The sequence below is a fragment of the Arachis hypogaea genome, chromosome 14 (assembly GCF_003086295.3).
Source record: "Arachis hypogaea cultivar Tifrunner chromosome 14, arahy.Tifrunner.gnm2.J5K5, whole genome shotgun sequence".
NCBI classification, from domain to species: Eukaryota; Viridiplantae; Streptophyta; class Magnoliopsida; order Fabales; family Fabaceae; genus Arachis; species Arachis hypogaea.
The window spans coordinates 9986838-10008471 of NC_092049.1; the positions used below are offsets into that span (position 1 = coordinate 9986838).

General features: G+C 35.1%; 2 protein-coding genes and 1 pseudogene across 2 annotated transcripts; 2 read left to right on the forward strand and 1 right to left on the reverse strand.

Moving 5' to 3' along the window:
• Nucleotides 1-741: 741 nt before the first annotated feature.
• Nucleotides 742-5822, reverse strand: LOC140178466 (uncharacterized). Its single transcript, XM_072215557.1, has 2 exons — nucleotides 1582-5822; nucleotides 742-1426 (listed from the first exon to the last, which is right to left on the reverse strand). Exons 1-2 carry the CDS (start codon nucleotides 5820-5822, stop codon nucleotides 742-744), a joined length of 4926 nt encoding a protein of 1641 aa, XP_072071658.1.
• LOC112742210 (isovaleryl-CoA dehydrogenase, mitochondrial-like) lies at nucleotides 5821-8286 on the forward strand (annotated as a pseudogene).
• Nucleotides 8287-15868: 7582 nt separating this feature from the next.
• LOC112741442 (pectinesterase inhibitor 1-like) lies at nucleotides 15869-16882 on the forward strand. The gene has a single exon (XM_025790441.3). The coding sequence runs from the start codon at nucleotides 15960-15962 to the stop codon at nucleotides 16596-16598; it is 639 nt and encodes a 212-aa protein (XP_025646226.1). The 5' UTR covers nucleotides 15869-15959; the 3' UTR covers nucleotides 16599-16882.
• Nucleotides 16883-21634: the final 4752 nt, after the last annotated feature.

Here is a 21634-nt window from a genome sequence, read left to right on the forward strand (position 1 = left end):
AGGCAGACTAGGCCTTTAGTATTTGTTTATTTTGTATATGTGTAGCCTCTTTTGAACTTTGTGGCTGTCTATCTTGAACTTTGTTTATGAATATTTGGTGGAAATGTTTTGGGTACCAAGTATATAATCTTGGTTGTGACACTTTTTGTTTTCCGAGCATACGGCTCGGCATGATGATGACTTATAACATTTGATATTTTGGATAAACTTATGATTGTGTGTTTGGAAGTAGTCGTGTATATATAAATCGAAGATGGTCGAAGCCATTCTGTTTAAGTGAACTTGTTTGGAAATGAGGGTAGATGTTCTAGTGTAGAACTTGTATTTTTGAATGGAAGCGCGTTAGGATTTGTTTAAGCGATGTGATGATATTGTTTGTTTGTACTTCTTCCGAGCCGTATGCTCGGCATGCGCATGTTGTTTTCCGAGTATGAAGCTCGGGTCAGTTTATTTAGATAAACTTTGACTTATTCTTATGTTGGCAGTTTTCCGAGGAAATATGCTCGGCTTGTGATGTTAGGGTTCCGAGGAATATGCTCGGATAATTTGAAGTGTTTACTGACTAAAACGTATGCTAACTGTAAAAATGTGAACTGTTTTGATTGCACATTGAGTAGTATGGGTATAATGATTTGTTGCGTCTGGCCTCGTTAAAACCCTTTCCGAGTAAAACCCTTGTGCTTTGGGAAAAAACTTTCGGAGGGAAAAAGAGTACCATCATTCGCTATTATTCAGGCTATGTCATGACTGATATTTCCTTAGAGAGGGGACATTCCATGTTCCTGGAAGTTGTTCTCCTCTAAGGGTTTCTAATTTGTAAGCCCCCTTTCCGAGGTTTTGAAGGACTCGGAAAGGTCCTTCCCAATTTGCCGCTAATTTGCCATGTGAGGAAGGTTTCCGTGCATCTTCTGTTCGTCTGAGTACAAGGTCTCCATTGTTGAAAGATCTGCGAACTACTCTTTTATGGTGTCTCTGTTCTAGGTAGCGCTTTCTGGCTCGCTGCTTTATGGCGGAGATGTCTCTGTCTTCTTCTACAAGGTCCAATTCGGTCATCCGAGCTTGTTGATTGTTTGCTTGATTATAGAGCTCTGCCCTTAATGTTGGGACGCTGACCTCTATTGGAATGAGAGCTTCTGCACCATATACCAACTTGAAGGGAGTTTCCCCTGTGGCAGATTGGATGGTGGTGTTGTAACCCCATAGGATTTCTGGGATGAGGTCAGCCCACTCTCCTTTAGCTTCGCCGAGCTTTTTCTTTAATCCCTGCAATATAATTCTGTTAGCTGATTCAACTTGTCCGTTAGTCTGCGGGTGCTCTACTGAGCTGAAGTGGTGTTTAATGTTAAAATTTTTCAAAAAAGTGGCGAGCTTGTGATCTGTAAATTGTCTCCCGTTATCCGAGATTATTTCTCTTGGGATTCCGTATCTGCATATGATATTTTTCCATAGAAAAGATCGCACTTTTTCTGCCGTTATGTGCGCTAGTGGTTGTGCTTCTATCCACTTAGAGAAATTGACACTAAGAGGAACTTTACCTGGCCTGGCGCTTTCGGAAAGGGTCCGAGGATATCCAATTCCCACCTATCGAAAGGCCAGCTTACCTCTATGGTATGGAGCTCCTCGGCTGGGGTCTCTGAGAGGGTGGCGTGCTTTTGACAATTATCACATGCTTTGACTTTGGTGATGCAGTCCCATTTTATCGTCGGCCAATAGTATCCTGTCCGCAAGATCTTTGCTGCTAATGCTCGGCCACCGATATGGTTGCCACAGACTCCTTCATGCGTTTCGGCCATAACCTCCTCGGCTTCCTCCTTACTGATGCACTTGAGCAATGGTTGTGAGTGTCCTCGCCTGTATAGGGTGTTTCCGAGCACTGTATAGAAGCTTGCTCTTCTTCGGAAGAGCGGCAAGTTCGGCTCATTATTTGGAATGGTGCCTGTATTAATGTAATCGATAAAAGGTGTTCGCCAATCTGGGACCTGTGTAATACTCAAAATTGTTTCTTGCTCAAAACTGGGTTTGTCAAGTGTTAGCTGGGACAGTGCCGATGTGTTTTCGGCTTGCCGTGTTGTGGCTAACTTAGATAACACATCGGCCCTGGTATTTTGTTCTCGGTTTACATGGATAATATTAAACTCTTTAAATTTTGAAATTAGATCCTTTGTTATGAGCCAATATTTCTCTAACAAAGGATCTTTTACCTGAAATTCGCCCTTTATTTGATATACCACCAAGGAAGAGTCGCAGTAGGCTGTTATTCGGGGTATTTGTAGTTGTAGGGCGAGTTTTAGTCCAGCAAGTAGGGCTTCATATTCTGCCTGATTGTTGCTTGCGTTGAAACGGAACTGTAGTGACTGCTCGGCCACCACCTTGTCTCCTTCTTTTAGTAGTATCCCTGCCCCACTGCCTTCTTTGTTTGACGCTCCATCCACATGTATGCTCCAACTGACCTCTGTTTTATGTGTGTCGTTAGTCATCTCCGATATAAAGTCGGCTAGCACCTGTGACTTCAGTGTTTTCCTTGATTCGTAATGGATGTCGAACTCGGAGAGCTCAACCGACCATTTTATCAATCTGCCGGCGAGCTCGGGTCTGGTCAATATCTGCCTTAGCGGTTGGTCCATTCGTACTATGATTGTGTGGCTTTGAAAATAGTGCCGCAGTCTTCTTGCTGTGGTGATTAGTGCTAGCGCCAGTTGTTCTATCTTCGGGTACCTTGTTTCTGTTGGTTGTAGCACCCTACTGATGAAGTATACTGGGTTTTGCTTTCTTCCTGTTTCTGTTACTAAAACTGAGCTTATAGCATGGTTAGATACTGATAGGTATAAATACAGTGGGTTACCTGCCTCTGGTCTTTGGAGGATTGGTGGTGATGTTAAGTGTTGTTTAAGTTCGGTAAAAGCATTTTCGCATTCGTCTGTCCAGTTGAACTTCCTGCCTTTAGAGAATGTCTGGAAAAAGTGATAAGATCGGTTTGCCACTGCAGGTAGGAAACGTGACAGGGCAGCTATTCGTCCTGCAAGTTGCTGGACTTCCTTTACCGTTTTTGGGCTTGCCATGTTCAGCACGGCCCTGCACTTTTCTGGGTTGGCCTTGATGCCTCGAGATGTTAACATGAATCCCAGGAACTTCCCCCCTTGTACTCCGAACGCACATTTGTCTGGATTGAGTCTCATGTTATATGCTCGGAGTTGTCTGAAGATTTCTACTAGGTCGTCACAGTGTGACCTCTGCATAGGTGTTTTTGCTACCATGTCATCTACGTATACCTCCATATTGCGGCCTATCTGTTGTTGGAACACTTTGTCCATTAGCCTTTGATATGTCGCACCTGCATTCTTTAGGCCAAAGGGCATTACCTTGTAACAAAAATTCCCGTGTTCTGTTATAAAAGCTGTTTTGCTTTGGTCTTCTGGGTGCATTAGAATCTGGTTATAGCCAGAGTATGCATCCATAAAACTCAAAGCTTTATAACCAGAGGCGTTATCAACTAATTTATCAATGCAAGACAGTGGATATGCATCTTTAGGGCAAGCTTTATTTAAATTTGTAAAGTCAACGCACATGCGCCATTTACCTGAGCTCTTCCTTACCATTACCACGTTGGACAACCATGTGGTGAAGCGAATCTCTCTGATGAAACCTGCATTGAGGAGCTTCTGGGTTTCTTCGAGTGCTGCTTGTTTTTTCTCTTCTCCGAGGTTCCTTTTCTTTTGTGCAACTGGTAGGATTGTTTTGTCGATTGCTAGCTTGTGGCAGATGACCTCTGGGTTGATTCCTGGCATGTCATCTGGCGTCCATGCAAAGAGGTCGGCATTCTGACGCAGTATGTGAATGAGTTTTGCTCGGTCTGCCCCTTCTAATGCTTCTCCAACATATGTGCATTGTTTGTCATCTGATGTCAGTGTTACTTGTTGAAGATTGTCCATTGGCCGAGGTCTTTCGCCGAGGTCTTCTCTTGGGTCAAGATCGGCCAGTGTCGTTGTGTTGGCAGAACTTTGGATGGCTTGGATCTGGGGCCGAGCTTCCTGTTTTGTTTGGACTGGTTTTAGACCAGCGTGATAGCATTGCCGAGCTTCCTGATGGTCCGCATATACCGTGGCGATCTTGTTTTTCTGCACTGGAAACTTGACACACAGATGTAATGTGGACACCACTGCCCTGAATATGTTCAGTGCGGGTCTCCCAAGTATAATATTATAAGGGCTGTAACAGTTTACTATTAAATATTGAATATCAATTGATTTTGACATAGGGATCTCTCCCATTGTGGTCTTTAGCCATATGTGTCCCATGATTGGGACTCTCTCTCCGGAGAACCCAATTAGCTCTCCAGAGGAGGGTTGTATCAGTTTTTCTGATAATTTCATTTTAGTAAAAGTAGAGTAAAATAAAACGTCAGCACTACTACCTGGATCTAACAATGTTTTTCTTACCAACAGTTCTCCGACCTGGATGGAAATTACCACGGGGTCGTCGAGGTTAGGGCTTGCCGATTTGAAATCTGTTTGGTTGAAGGATATTGTGACGTCTGGTTCTTTGCCCTTCTTTGGTTGTATAGTTCCTTCGATTGCCAGCATTGCTCTATAGCTCCGCTTCCTGGCCGAGCTTGTTTCTCCTCCGCCTGCGAATCCTCCTGATATGTGGTTGATGACTCCTCTTGGCGGATCAGGAGTCGTCCTCTCTTTTTTATCGTCAGCCGTTGCTTGCTTGTGCTCTGCCTTGTCCGAGTTTCCTCCTCTGCCCTTCCGGGTCTCAATGTATTTGTCCAGGAGACCTTGGCGTGCTAGTCTTTCCAGGAGGTCCTTCGCAACGATGCAGTCATCTATGGTATGACCGAACTTTCGGTGGAAGGCACAATGTTTTGTCTTGTCCACGAATCGTTGATCCTGGTAGTTCCCTGCTCGGGTTGGTGGTTTTATGATTCTGGCGTTGAGGATCTCTCTGATGATGTTTTCTCTTCTGGTGTTAAATCTGGTGTATGTGTTGTACTTTGACGCGGGCTTAGGAGGTTTCTTTGTGTCCCTGTTGCTTGGCGATCTGAAAGTCCTTTCCTCATCTCTCCGATGTGGCTGTTTGTCTGATTTCTGGGCTTCTCGGAGTTCTTCGATCTCCATTTGCCCAGCCGCCCTTTCTCGGAATTCCTCTAGCGTCTTTGGTTTTGTTATGGCAATGGTCTCCCGAAATTTGCCAGGTCTGAGGCCGGCCTTGAGAGCATGCAGGTGGACGGCCGGGTCCAGGTCTTGGATCTCCATAGTGGCGTCCGCGAATCTGGTCATGTAGTCTTTCAGACTCTCGTGCTGACCTTGTTTGATGGTGCCGAGAAAGTCCGAGCCATGTACATATATTCTTGATGCAGCGAAGTAATCAATAAATGATCTGGCGAGGTCTTCAAAGGAGGAGATCGAACCTGCAGAAAGTTTAGAAAACCAGAGTAACGCTGCACCATCTAGGTAAGTGGGAAATGCTCGACAGAGGACGGGCTCATTGTTCGGGCCGTTGAAGAACATCATCGATTGGAACTTCTTCACATGGGCTCGGGGGTCGCCGAACCCCTTGTACGGCTCCAGCGCGGTGGGCAGCGTGAAGTTTTTTGGCATCTGGTAATTTGTGATCTCCTCGGAGAAGGGGTTGTCGAGGGTGAGCTTTTCCTTTGGCGGGACGATGTTTAAAGGGTCCGCCGTACTTTGAGCTGAGCCCTTGGAGTTCTCTCCATTACTTTGTGTTGAGAGCTCGGCTATCCTTCGTACCTCCGCCTGAAGCTCAGCGATCTGAGCTAGGAGGTCATCCTGTGAAAGTTGTGGATTTTCCTTGTCAGCCATGTCCGAGGATCAGGGATCCTGCAAAATAAGGTAAAAGACTAAACAAAGGAAACAGTGGGGTTAGATGTATTCCGGCCCCACGGTGGGCGCCAAGTGATTCGTCCTGCACTGGGTAGGCCGAGCTTAAGCACTTCCGAGTGAGTCGTCGACGGAGAGGAAGAGCTTCACGTCGGCCGATGGACAAACACCGCGGCGGGAATACCTGCAAAAGATACTCCAACGCTCAAGTTAGTAATAGTCTCAGAAAAGAGAGAAAGAGAGAGTAATTAAGTGAGAGTGAATAAATGAATATGGAAACTGGTAGTGGAACCTGAGGCCTAGCCAAGCATGTTAGCTAGGTTTTATAGAGGTTGTCTTCTGCCCGTTAGTGGATAAGTCCTAGTTTATAGGTTAGTTGAGATATTCTGTTTTGGTGCTACAAACTAGTTGAGCACGTTTCCTATTTTACAGTTGAGTGATGATGTTTCGGTCCTGATCTCGTGCCGAGATTTTCGGACGGCTGATACGGGACCGAGCTTTATGATGCACGTGTCTTTTTATTTGAATGGGTGAGGCCGAGCTTATCGGCATTTGTTCCGAGCTTGTTTAACGTGACGTCAGCCTCGGATATTTGTGTGCCGAGTATTTCGGGCGACCGAGGATAAAGATAACGTATCAGAATGCTTAATTAATTTATAGGGAGTGTATTGCATCTTTTAAGATATTCCAAGGATTTCATAGAGCGAATTGGTCTTTTCGTGCAGGCTGATCGTGTTGATGGTGGCTACGTACTTAATGGAAACAAGAATTATAGCACATTTGACTAATAGTCTAGACAGATGCTGAGAATGGATAGCACATTTGAATCAGGTTGTCTATGCAAAGACAGACATAACAGCTGGATCAAAAGGAATCACTGCATTCATCATCGAGAAGGGAATGCCGGGGTACTTGTACTGAACCTAGTCAAATTTAAAGTGTACTAAAGTCTCTGCATTTCAAGCTTACTGTTCAGTTATTTCTTGAAAATAAATATTAAAGCAGTAATGTTTATCAAATATAAAAGACTGGTTACTGGCTCCTTGTCGCTTCTTATAGTTCAAATTTGATTACCAAGTCCTTAGCTTGCAAAATTCATTCTCTGAAAATTGAGGGGGCAAAAGTAGAGTCATGTAACTGAAAAATAAATGGCTAAAACGTTGAGGCAGTGCATAAATGACAAGTCACGTGGATATGGGGAAAATTAGGAGTGGAAGATTAAAATTATGAATTTTGCTTCTGTTTGATTTCAGATTCCGCACAGCCCAGAAATTGGATAAACTTGGGATGCGAGGAAGTGATACGTAAGTATGCATGCTTGTGACAACTTTTCTATACTTAATCCATTTTTAGTCGATGTGCCTTCCTTTTACTGATAATAAATATGACTTGTGTTGGCAGATGTGAACTCTTGTTTGAGAATTGCTTGGTTCCTGAAGAAAATGTTCTTGGGGAAGTAGGAAAAGGTCTTGCAATAGCTTCTATGATCATATTTATCAACTTTAGAATAAAATCATCTTTATGTTATTTTGTATATTCAACCCTGCAAAAGTTTGTTGTCATTGATCTTCTGTAATATCCTAATAAAAAACCGCTTGTGTTATTCGTTGTACGCGTGCGAACCATAGTTTATAATATCAGTCCTTTCTTGTTTTAGGAGTCTATGTCATGATGTCTGGGTTGGATCTGGAGAGACTTGTTTTGGCAGCTGGTCCCCTGGGTATCATGCAGGCATGTCTTGATGTGATCCTTCCTTATGTTCGACAAAGAGAGCAGTTCGGTTGTCCTATCGGCAATTTCAGTTTATACAGGTCCATATTGTTGAGAAATGGTTTTTCTACAATCATCCTGGCATTTTATTGCATGTGATTTTTAGACATTACATTGTTGATCGATCTTCTGTTACAAAACATGATGTAATGGCTACTTCTTTCAGGATTGTGCTGGAATTATACTTACTGCAGCTGAGAGTGCAACCCAAGTTGCTTTGCAGGTAAATAGTTTGCACAGGTTATTTGTTGCAGCTACTATTCTTTGAGATTTTGGGGTAATACTTTTCAGCCAAAATGTATAGAAATCATGATGATTATTAAATAAAATATAGTGGTATAGTAAGAGCTCAAGTGATTTTAGAAAATTATTAACTCCTAACATTTTGGGTAAATTACATTTGACCTCTCTTGAAGTCAGACAATACTATTCGTCGCTAGTATCAATATGACAAATTAAGAAATTTTGGGATAGTAGCCTAAAGTCAGAGAAGATTGGCGTAATTTACACTAATTTTCGTTTTTTTTCGTGTTACTGTGCTTATATTAGCCTTCAAAATTTGCAGGCAAAACAATGTTTGGGAGGAAACGGATATGTGAATGAGTATCCAACTGGTCATCTTCTGAGAGATGCCAATCTCACCCCTAACTTTGGAAAAAAAAAATCTAGTATATAACATAATTTTTTATTTTTTTCAAAAAATTTAAGAAATAAAGAGAGAAAATTTTGAAAATTTTAAATTTTTAGTGCCTCTTAAATTGTTTTTATTTATTCTTTTTGTATTTTGAAATTTTTTTATTTTGTGATTGAAATTGATTAATAAATATATAATTTGAGAAAAAATAAAAATTACAAAATTAGACTTTTTTAATAATTTTATAATTTACAAAAAATGTTATATCATGATTAATTAATTAGATTAACAAAACTTATGTTAGATTAAAAGTTAAAGTTCACCATAATAAATCAATTCATTTCATTTTATTTTTTTTGTGACTATTCATTTTATTTTATTTAATAATAGAAAGAAATGTCATAAAAGATTATTTGCCCTTCAATTTTGAGAAAATTTGGTAGAATTCACCATTATTGACTTATTGTCCTACAATAACCTTCAACATTATTCAAATCTTTACTCTTTTTTTTTTTATATATATTACATTAAATATAAGATTAATATTTTATTGAGTAAATCGCTATTTTTGACTACTAATAAAGATTTAGGCAATGATCGACAAAACTAATCATATTGAATTATTGAAATTTATTCTAATATTCTCGAAAAATAAAATATCTTTAACAAAATTAACAAAACTTTAATCTTCTTTCTAGAAAATAACATAAATATTTTTCTCCATTCTTCTTTATCTTCCTCTTATAGTTTTTTTTTTTATTTTTATTACCACTAATGCTGTTAGAAAAATTCTAGAATTTAATCCAAATAAAAAATCATAATTCTACATCACAATTTCAACACTAAACTGCTATTTATTCCTTAAAAAAAAAAAAAGCAGACAGGAAGAGATAGATATTAGATAAGGATGCACATGAGGATGCCTCTTAGATGTTGGCATGTTGCATCTGGGTTCAACTCCCATAATTTTGATACTCTGTATCATATTGAATTAGATTGTTAAATTAAATTATATTCATCTAAATTTTAAATTAAAAATTTATAATTTTAAAATTTTAAATTATTTAAATAAAATGGTATAAAATAGAAAAATAAAAATAAAACCAACACAATAAATACTATTTAAAATATTATATCAATATATTAAAAGGTTTTGTACATATCTTAAATGTATTTCAAATTTTAAATTTTTTTAATTTAAAAATTTAATTTGTAATTTTTTTTAAATCAAATATTTAATTAATCATACGATACAATAATGCAAGTACTTAAAATTCTATTGAATAAAATTGGAGAAAATAAAAAAATAAAATAAAATCAGACCATATAGTACATTGGGCTGAAATTTTTTAGCTGGATACAAAATATAAAATAGATATTTTTTTTAATTTACTAAACATAATTATCTTTTATTTTTATTTTTGAAAAACTTCTTCTAACAACGCAACAAATTATTCTTTTTAGGCTAAATTTTTTTATAGTTACGTTTTATTTCTTGGGCATTAAACTCGGATATTAATCTACTTATAGTATACAGAAAAAGAATACAGAAAAATTCCTCTCTCAAAATTAAACCAAACAAGCCTTAATTTTAGGACGTGCTTTAACTTTTGTAATGGCTATTATATATTTATATACATACCATATTTTTAAAAAAAGAATGTGCTATTTTAACTTTTAGAGACGATGCTGTCTAACTGTCTATGTTATCCTAACACAGCAATACACGTAAGCATCCTTGATGTTCTACAGCTACAATGGAGATTAATGAATTGACTGTTGATCTTAGAAAGTTTGATAGGAAACTATTTTTTACTAATAACATTTTCAAACAAAATCGTGGCTTTTATTTTAATCTACATTTTATATATTTTTGTGCTGACAAGCATTTTCATACCTGCACCAAAGCAATGAATTATACAATTACATAAGGTTTTGGATTCATTGAATGTATTGGCAAATACTAAATATAGTTGATCCATACTAACCTTTTAGGTTGTTAGTGTACAATATACATAAATGATAATAACATTGAAAGGAACTTGTTTTAAAATCAAAACTAAAATTGAACGGAATTATAAAGAAATTCAAGATTTGTCGTATGCACATTTTGATGATTAATGTTTTTACTGTAGGTCATATCTATTTAAGAGCAAACATTAGTTATAAAATACTTGCTATTTCTAAAGTGAGATTCAAATTTTCTATGTTCTTTTCATAATATTTCCAACCCAATCCACTAAAGACTAATTTGTTGTAGATGGAAACTCCATTTATAGATAAACTCTCTATGTTTACTCTAGGAGTGTGCATGGCTCGCCCCGATCCGAAGATCCGATCCGACTCCGAATACTTTAGGGACTAATTTGGTGTGATTTTACTGGGTCTAGGGTCGGGTAAGGGTCTCAAAAATAGACCCGGTCATTATTTCGAGTCAGTTCTGAGCCATGGCTCGGGTCATCCGAACTCGGTCTGGTGGCCCGGTCATCATACACAATTAATATTTTGTGTTATTAGTGATGGATGATAGCTACTCTTACGTGGAATTTAAGTATTGTAAACCTTAATATTTTGTTTTATTAGTTATTATAAGACTATAAGTTAATGTTTTATGTTTAAAATGCATAAAATTTTAGACAAATACATAATATTGTGTTATTTGTATTGATTTAAATATTTGGTGTTATTAGACAATATTAGTATTGATTATGGATATGCTTTAATTTTAGAGAATAGTTGGTTCTTGTTATATTTTTCTAAATGAATTTTACCATGTCAAATAATGGTTGGAGTCTTGAAAATTTGGATATTTTCGCATGCTAGCTTATAAGAAAATATCAAAGTAATGTAATGTTAACGGCCCGATTTTTACCTGATTTTCACCCGGTATAATCGTGGCCCGAAAGTATATAGATTTTATCGGGTTTAAGGCTGGATTCGGGTCTAATAAACAGGTCCGGTGTATATTTTAGATCGGATCTGGATCACATCAAATCCGGTTTCACCCGACCCATGTTCACCCCTAGTTTACTCGGCTCAAAATAGGCTAGATAAGGATGCCTTAAAATAACTAAATTCAATTTGGGCTGGTAGAACCAACTAAACTTCTAAATGCTAAATATAGTTAATCCATATTAAAAGTAACTTTTCAGGCTGATGGGCCAAGATCAAAAAATAGAAAGCCTTTTAAACTGTTCGTATACATTATAGTTATACATAAATAGCAGTTTGAGCATGTCCAAAAAAAAGAAAAGCAGTTTGAGCCTATGACCCAAAAATATAAAAAAATAGCAGTTTGAGCCCTAGTTGAAATGGCACAAGAGGATGCCTCCTAGATGTTGCATCTGGATTTTACTCCCAGATATCTTATGATTTTGATCATTTGTATTGGATTGAATTAAATTATTAATTTAAATTATATTAATTTAAATTTTAAATTAAAAATTTTGTAATTTTTAAATTTTAAATTATTTGAATAAAATTAGATAAAAAAATAAAAAAATAATATAATATTATTAAAAATATTATATTAATGTATTAAGAGATTTTGTATATATCTTAAATGTAATTAAAATTTTAAATTGTTTTTTAAAATTTAAAGATTTTTTTTAAAATAGAATATTTAATTAATCATACAACTACAATAATACGAGTACTTAAAATTGTATTAAATAAAATTGAGAGAAGTAGAAAAATAAAATCAAACTATAACATATCTAGTACATTGAGCTGAATTTTTTTAGCTGTATACACAATATCACTGTTCGCTTGTTCGGGTAAATGACGGTTTGGATGGGATTGAGGTTGGAGCAACTGGTGAGATGGTAGATTTGGACTTGAGCGCGAGCTTCTCGAGGAGGATAATAATCTGAGTTGTCGATAGGTCAGCGGGTGGAACCACCTGCAAAAACACTCTAATTCTAAAGTTAGTGTTCGTAAGATGAGGAGGCTGAATAGGATAAAAAGGTGACAGGTAGGTCCCTCCTCATTTGTACTCTGAACTCAGGTGGGCTCTCTTCTCTTGGCCATCTGCCTGAAAGTTTTTGCTAGCTGTCCAGGTTTCTTTAGCAAGACGTGAGGCGGCGCCTGGATTCGGGTTGAGCAACAAGTCAAGTTGATGGTTCGTGATCGGATCTGGAACCCTTGTCGGGTCAGGTCGAAACAGTGCCCCCAACGTACCAGGCCGTGAAGCTCGGAGTTTATGGTTGCTATGTCCGAGTCACCTGCGCTTTCACGGGTCGAGTCTTATCTAGCCCGAGAACCCATTGACGAAGTTCATGGCTCCAATGCGCGAGTTATTTCCAACCATTGCTTGGGGCGTCACTTCGATTTCTGTGTCGAGAGCATTAAATGCTCTTTATAACTGATTTGAAAGCAGGTGAAAAATCAATTGACAACTTAAGAAATCTCCAACTCCTAATATCTCTTGGGAAACAACTTCACTGGTGGTCTTGGTCTCTTCAATTCACTCACACAATGCAGGCAATTGACAAAGATTATTTTAGCATTTAATCCCCTTGGTGGAACACTTCCAAACGCCATTGGAAATCTTTCACAATTTCTTCAAAAGGTTTGATGTGAGGAGTTGTAACATCAAGAGTGAAATTCCTCCACAGATTGAAAACTTGAAAAACCTATATGATTTAAACATGTATAACAACCAATTTGTTGGAGAGATTCCAAGCACAATTGGAAACTTACAGCTTCTTCAACTGTTGGACTTTTTCAAAAAATAGGCTAAATAGTTCTATTCCAGAACAATTTTTCAGGATTTAGAATTTGAACCAGTTGATTCTTAGCTATAACAAAATTTTGGGACAATTCCAAGTTGTGTGGATCATCTTTCTTCTCTAAGAATACTTTACTTAGATTCTAACAATCTAACCTCCACAATACCTTCCACACTTTGGAGTCTCAGTAATATCTTGGAGGTAAATTTATCATTCAATAGTCTTGAAGGGTCTTAGCCAGCTGAGATAAATAGCATGAATGCTGTGATCAATTTGGATATTTCACATAACAAGCTTTCAGAAAAAATTTCCACCGGAATCGGTAGCTTACAAAGAATATTAAATCTCTCATTAGCCTATAACATGTTACAAGGGCCTATTCCTAATTCAATTGGGAACATGTTGAGTTTGGAATTTCTTTATTTTTCTCATAATCTTTTATCAGGAACCATTCCTTAGTCCTTTGTGAACATTGTTAATCCCAAGTTTATAAACTTGTCATATAATAGGCTACATGGTGAGATTTTTTATGGTGCCAAGTATATAAATTTTAAATCTGAATCATTCATGATGAATGATGGACTCTATGGAAGACCAAATTTTAGAGTCCCACCATGTTCCAATGATGGTGCAAAACATAGTAGGAGATCCAAAGCTCTGAAATTGACAATACCCTTAATTGTATTATGCATGATTCTTACATGTGCAGTTATTTTGATATACAGAAGAAAACTAAGAAAGGGTTAAGTTGCTGAAGACTTTCCATCGTTTCGATTTCCAAGTCGAATTTTCTAATTTGAACTCATGGAGGCAACACAGAAATTTGATGAGAGCAATCTTATTGGAAGAGGGGGTTTAGGTTCTATTTTTAGAGGTGAGCTTTCAAATGGAACTGTGGTTGCTGTTAAAGTATTCAACTTGGAAATACAACAAGCACCAAGAAGCTTTGATGCTGAATGTGAAGCAATGCGAAATCTTCGCCATAGAAATCTTGTTAAAAGTCATCAGCAGTTGCTCAAATTCCATTGATTTCAAGGCCTTGGTGATAAAAGTAGCCTGGATTGCTCTCATGACTCTCCTAATGATAGAATTAGTATAAAGGAAGTCTTTGTTCTACTAGTACAACAACAACAAAGTTTTGTCCCACTAAAACTACATTTCAGCAAATGATGATGACACAAGGAAGAAATTGAAGTTAAGACTATCCATTATAATTTTATGTTTTTGTTGACCTCTATGTTACTTGTCCGAACCTCTATTTATATATGAAGAAATTGAAGTTAAGACTATCCATTATAATTTTATATATGTTACTAGTATATCTACCTGTGTCTTGTACGAATTAATATATGAAATATATAAAGTATGGAAAAGTATATAGAACCAAAAGGTTACCAGCCAAAAACTAAACAAAATCACATTAATTTATATTAATAATTAATTAATTTTTAATTTTTTAAATTTAAAATTTAAAAAATTTAAAAGATTAAGTAAACCTAATTAAAACCTATAAAAACGTTCATCTTCTCTCTCACATTAACCTACCCACCTCCAACAATCACACTTACAGACTTCTCTCTCTCACCGTCAGGCTCTCTCCGCCTTCCCACCGCGACCCACTCCTCTTCTATCAGCGAGTCGCCGGAACCAACTCGGTTCCCGCCAACCTCAACACTCCCCATCACCACCGCCACAACCTGCTTGTAACCGAAGAAGGATCTTTTCATCGCCGCCTCTATTCCCTGCATTGCTTGCAACACCTCCACCACACTCTCCTTTTCCGCATAAACCCTCATCGCGGCCTCCACTATCCCCGACCCTCCCTTCGAATCAACCTCCACCTCCAATATCTCCGGCACCATCCTCTTCATCTCCCTACACATCTTCGTCACCTCCACTAGCTCTTTCGACCGGAAGCAATTACAGAGACTGCATATGGCTTCACCTGTTCAAGGCCAAGGTACCCCTCCTATCCAACAGCAGCCGGTTTATAATCCCAATCAACAACCTGGCCCAATTAACCACCGTCCTATCCTGCAACCAGTTCAACAAAGTTTGGCTCAGCAACCTTTCGCACACATGCCCATGATTAAAGAGACTGCAAACTACACACTTGATTTTAGTCAAAAGGAGTCCTTGAATAATTACAGAAATATAAAAAAGAATTCATTTAATATGAAAAAAAATATCCTAATACTTAACAAAAGAAATATCCAGTTATATTTTAACAAAAATAATTAAATATCTATAAAATTTAAAAAAAATTATGAAATTCTTAAAAAAATAGAGACATTCACATTTGTAATACAAAAAAATTCGAAAAATATATAAAACAACATCCACTTAGTATAAAAAAGAAACATTCTGATACTTAGCAGAAAAAACATCCATGTATATTAACTCGTAGAGATTTTAGATTCACCCAAAGGTATTTGGCTGATTTTTGGCTAATACCCTTTTGTTCCCTAACATTGCTCATAAAGTATTTACCTTTTTAAAAATATATAAAGTATTTACCTCTATGAAATATGTTTTTGTTGACCTTTATCTTACTTGTCCTCTTTTTATACATATAGTGTCAATCAATTCATTAAAAATGTTTTATTAATAGTGATAATTTAATTAGATGGACATAAAATTTTAGAAAAAGAAAATTATACATCATGAAAAAAGTGTAAATATAAGTTCAAATGTGAAATATAAAATAGAAAGTGTAGATTAAATAATTGATGAAGACCCTAAAACAACTATACAAGCAAATTACCTTATAATTTTGTCCACAAAAATTTGTATTCTTCCCTATAATTTGCATGGAGATCCGGTTTCTTAGCCAAATGACAATCCCTACTAAAACCTAAAAAGGCATCAAATCTTCCTCATAAAATAAAAAATAAATAACTAAATAAATAAATAAAAAGGCTTATTAGCCCTCTATCCATTTTCCCCCTCTTCGTCTCTACTCTTGAAATCAACATTTTAGACAAAATGGCATCTTTCATGAGTAGGACAGCCCTTTTCCTCCTCCTTTCCGCGGTGGCCTTGTTCGCAGCCGAGGCCATCCCGGCCTCTCGCAACTTCCACGTGGTCCAGCACCGCCTAGACCTCGCGGCGGAAATCAGCAAGTTCTGCCAAAGCACCCAAAACGCCACCCTTTGCACTAAAATACTCCAACCATATGAAGGTATTCACTTCGACCAATTCAAGGCCCTTGACATCACCCTTGACGCCACCAGTGAACAAGCCAAGTTAACCCTGGCCGCCATAGAAAGCTTGTTCTTCAAGAAAGGTCTATCAAAGTCCACAAAGGACTCGCTCAAGATTTGCAAGGATCAGTACAAGAGCATCTTGGGTTCCATCAAGGAGGCCAAAGCTATGGTGGCTACCAAAAATGTTATCGAGGCAAAGTACAAGGTTTCCGCTGTTATCTCCTTCTATGAAGCGTGCAGCGACTCCTTCGACATTGGCGAGACGATCCCTTTCGCCGCCCAATCTGAACCCGTTTTCCAGATTGGTGGCAACTGCTTGGACATTCTTGCCGCCATGGAGAAAGCTCTTCCTGCTACACCTGTTGTCATGAACTCACCTCCTTCTCCGTACAGCAACGTCATTGGAACCATCTCATAAATTTCTTGGATTCGTCAATCATCATGCCTTTCGGTTGTTGGAACCGATCATATATGCATATATATTTTATCCATAGGTGTACGTTGAAATCAGCTACTAAAATCAGCTATTAGTATAAAATACATGTTAGAATATATATTCACTAAAATTGAGTTAAACATATTTGTATTCGTATATAAATATATGGTAGCTGATTTTAGTGTACAGAAAATATTCTTGTATATGTATACTTGTTCTATTGCATTTTGTTATTAACTTTGGCAGAGATCATATTATTTAATTCATTTCATCGTGTTATATATATTTTAAATTCTTTTAAAATATATGGGTTATCTTTTAGGTGATGGCTTGGATTTTGGTGACCAAAGGTGGCTAAAGATTGATTGGTGAATAGTAAGATGACACGTGATGAAGAGCTTTAAAGTCAAATATGTAAAATAAGATAAGAACTAATTATTATTAGGAAGACAAATATGTAAAAGGAAAAATTATTGTTTTTATGTGGACTGTGATAAATATGGACCAAAAACTCTAAGATCCAAAGATAAATTGGACAGAAAAATTTTTATTGCAGAAAAATGGAAAAAACTTGTTTTTTTTTTTTAACTTCGTGGATCCTAATGGTATATATATTGGGTTGAGTAGTTTGAACAATAGAATGAAATAAATGAATAATAAGCAATGCTACTTCCAATTTGCTATTTTTAATAGATTTTTTATCAAAAAATTAAAATGAATATAATTTCACCAAAAACCGTCTCAAATTGGGTTACAGATAAATACAACAGATGGTGACTAATGTTTATTATAATAATTCTATGTAAATAAAAAAGTCTAAATTATAAATGTATGACATAAATTAAAATAGGTGAATTATGCTACCTTTAATATTTAATGTATCATATGTTATATGGAGAATAAGATATTTTTCGTTTTACAAAATATTTTATATCACACAATTAAAAACAAACAGTGATGAATTTATAAACTTTTGATAGTGGGGCACAATATATATAATACGATAATAATTTTTATAAAAAATATTATGTGTACATAAAAAATTAACTACTAAATTATTTATTATATATTTGTATAAATATATGTGTTATTTAATTTATTTTTAATTATATTTTGTTATTATAAAATAAGATTAATCTTCAAAAATGTCTAATTACCAAATTAAAATATTAAAATATTAATTTAAATAATAACATATAATTTAAAAATTTATTTTTCTTTTAAGTTTCATATTTTAGAAATGTTGAATAATTTTTTTTAACAATACAATTGAAATATTTTTTTTTACACATATCACTAAATGATTAGTTAAAAATTCACATTCCATACAATTAAGTCTTGATGATATTCATAGTTTAAAAAATTCTTTTAATTAATATAGTTGTCATAGAAAAAACTAAAACTAACTTAAAAAAAAAACATTAATAAATAAATAATATTTTTTCAAGTCGATTTCTAAAAAAGAATACTAATCTCATTCAAATTTGAGAATTGATCATTATAACACATCTAATATAAAATTTTCAAATTGAACATCAAATTTCAAAAGTTGAGTAAAATATTATTGTGGGGTTAAAATCAATAATTTAATAGAAACAAATAAATATTACTATCATGTATTACTAAAAAAATTTTAAATTATAGTGGAGGCTCTTGCTCCTATATCCTTACACCTAGGACCTGAAAATAGATATACCAAAATTTAAGAAATAAAAAGATGATTGAATTTCAACGGAAAAAAATAAAAATAAATTTTAAAAGTTTTATTTTACTACACAAATAAATTTTTCGCATTTATATTCTTAATGAATTTTAAATGAAAGATTTACTATCCAGATCTTTAGAAATTCATCAATTTCTTAGTTTACAAAAGTAATAAAGGAAGGAAAATTAATTTTACACTTTCATCTTTAATTAAATACTTAAATTATTAAATTAATATTAATTTATTATATTATCGGATAAATTATTTTAAATACTAAAATTAACATAATTCACTTATTTTATATCATACATATATAATTTAGACTTTATTATTTATATAGAATTATTATAATAAATATTAGTTACTATCTTTTATATTTAACTTGAACTTATATATTTTGAGACGGCTTTTAATAAAATTATATTCATTTTATTTGTTTTGTAGACCTACTAAAAGTAGTTTTTATTATTTATTTATTCTCTTTCATTATCCAAATTACACAACCCAACATATCACCAGGGTCGACGAAGCAATAAAAAAGACAAGTTTTTTTTCATTCTTTTTGCAATAAAAATTTTTCTATCCAATCTACTTTTGGAACTTAGAATTTTTGGTCCACGTTTGTCCGCCTTCACCGACACAATAATTTTTTATGCCTCTTTTACATATTTGTCCTTGTGGTAATAACCAGTTCTATTCAACTTTATATATTTGATTTCTAAAGCTCTCCCCACTTGTCATCTTATTACTCGTTAGTCAACCTTTAGCCATCTTTAATCATGAAAATTCAAGCCACCACAGACTTCACCAATCTTTTATACATATATTTTAAAACAGAACGGATTAGCATTTTAAATCTATCATAGTCGGCGGAACGGGTTAGGATGGGTCGGCCCACTTTGCCAAAATATAATAGTTGTTATATAATAGGAAGGCGAAAATAATGTTTTAATGAACTGTATATAGAAATTTTATGTGTTATAAAATAATTATGTTACAACACACTAAAAATTAACTATCAAATATAAATTAAAAATAAGTTGAATAACTCATACAGTTATATATAAATACATCAAAATTAATTTTTTTATTGATTTATGATGTGTATATAATATTTTTATTACAAAATATATAATTATAATTTATGTTAAATAAGTAAAAATTAAATTATTAAATGAATTTTAAAATGTCAAAATAATATTTAGATATATCGAACTATTTTATAAGAAATTAATTTTCGTGTCTATCAATTAAAATTTTTTTTTTTTACATAAACAATACATCGTAAAAAGTTATTATTAAATAATTATGTAAAAAAGAATTCCTTTAGTGTTCTTTAGTATATAAATTTATCTATTTATTCTATCTATATTCCATATAAATATCTATCAAATTTATAGTGCTTGCTTCTGTCCATAACTCCATATTACAAGCATAGAAAAAGAAAAATTAAGACTAAATCTCTAAAGCCTTCTTGCTTAAGTTTACTGTTTTCATCATTTTAGTTTTTTAATCTAAAATTAATTATATTAGTTCATGAAATTCAGTTTTATGCATTATATTAGTTTCTGAATTTTTTAATAATAAGTCAGCCAATGAAGGGTTGACTCTAGCTTGTCACGCTAAACACCGCATTAAGTAAGGTCGTTTTATTTTGACGTTTAAATAAGGCAAAAACGAAAATATAAAAAAGAGTTTATAAAATATACATAAGGCTATATCACTCTTTATTCTTTGTCAATATCATTTAATTTTGTGTCTAGTGTGACAAGTTAAAACTAATTCAGCATTTTTTTTATTAATTCAACTTTAGAAATGGTCCATAGACTAATATAGTACCTACAATAATCTCAAAGACAATATATTAAATTTTGAATTTGAACTACTAAAATGACCAAAAACCATAATATCAGGACACGGTAGAAATTTAGTCGAAAAATTAACATGCAAATTTCTGTTTTTTCTTTCCTTTTCTAACAATAAGTAGTGTCCTCTATATTCTATATACTTCTTAAATTTATGTTAGTGTTTCTCCAAATTTAAAGTTGCCATGCACAAAGTGGATAAATAAACTGTAATAGAAGCATTGTACTGTCTTCATTAATTAAACAATGTTACAAGAGGTTTTGCATGTGTTCACGAAGAATATTAGAAACAATATTAATTAATTAATGGGAGCAAGTTCCAATCACGCCGAAGCAGGGGTCACTAGGTTTCAACGTGACGGAGGTCGGCGGCGGAAGTAAGCTCCCGAACCTCCTCGCCGCGCGTTTGAGGGCCCTCTCCTTTATCGCCGCCATTATATCCAAGACAACACTGCCGAGATCAAAAGACAACTTCAAATCGCTTTCAATAGGTGAGATTTTTCCAGAGAATCCATCCTCACAGGTGGCACGGGACGCCGTGTAACCGTTGAACTTGTAGCTGGCCTCCACGGCGTTTCCGCTTTTCACCACCGACAGAGAGGTTTCGAGGGAGTCAAGCATGTTAACGTACAGCTCCTTGCAGAGATCGAGATCGCCGGCGATGTTCTTCGGGGTGGTGGGATTAAGAATCAACGTCGATATGCTTTGGGAGGTTTTGATAGTGTGGTTCTTTGCCGCCAGAATGGCGATCTCTAAGGCCTTGTAATGGTTAAACGGAACCCTAACATCGATCTTGGGCAAAATAGTCTTTACACAAAGGGAAGGTTTAGTGCTGCTCTTGCAGAGGTTCAAGAGTGCAACCTGTGGGGTCCGTTTGCGGAGGGAAGCATGTGCCGCGTCAGTGTGGAGGGCGAGGCATGAGAGGGACACAATGAAGCACAGAAGGATCTTTCTCGAATCCATTTTTTTCTTGGAATGAAGAAGAGGTGATGAATTGAAGATACTTACGCTGATTAATTAGTAGGACTATTTAAAGAGTGTGGTTGTATATTATGAGATTGAATTTCCATGCTGGATATATGCTAAGAATAGGGTTTGGTTTTCAACCAAAATTTGGAAGTGTGGTTGTTAATTTGTTATCATGCATATGTATGTATTTACTATATTTGGTGGGTAATAACAAAAGTGTTGTGATAAACACAAAGGATATGGATGCCCATTAATATCATGGGTGACTTAGTGTTCATGTTATCAAGAGAGAATTTACATTTAATGATGGTTGAAAATTTGAACCCCATACATGTATAAATAGGGGTATGATACGAGACAAGATACATAGCAATAACAATCAATAAAATCTCCTCTCTTCCTTTATTCTCTACAAATAGTTTCTCTCTCTCTTTCTTTTGTTACTACTTATAAATATATGAATAATTTCTATTGAGCTA

Bases quoted from the DNA above. Each gene is read 5' to 3' on its own strand.
- LOC140178466 (XM_072215557.1), bottom strand. From the start codon at position 5,822: ATGGCTGACAAGGAAAATCCACAACTTTCACAGGATGACCTCCTAGCT. The intron at 1,427-1,581 runs GTGGGAATTGGA...TATCATATGCAG, and splicing joins GTAAGCTGGCCTTTCGATAG to ATACGGAATCCCAAGAGAAA.
- LOC112741442 (XM_025790441.3), top strand. From the start codon at position 15,960: ATGGCATCTTTCATGAGTAGGACAGCCCTTTTCCTCCTCCTTTCCGCG.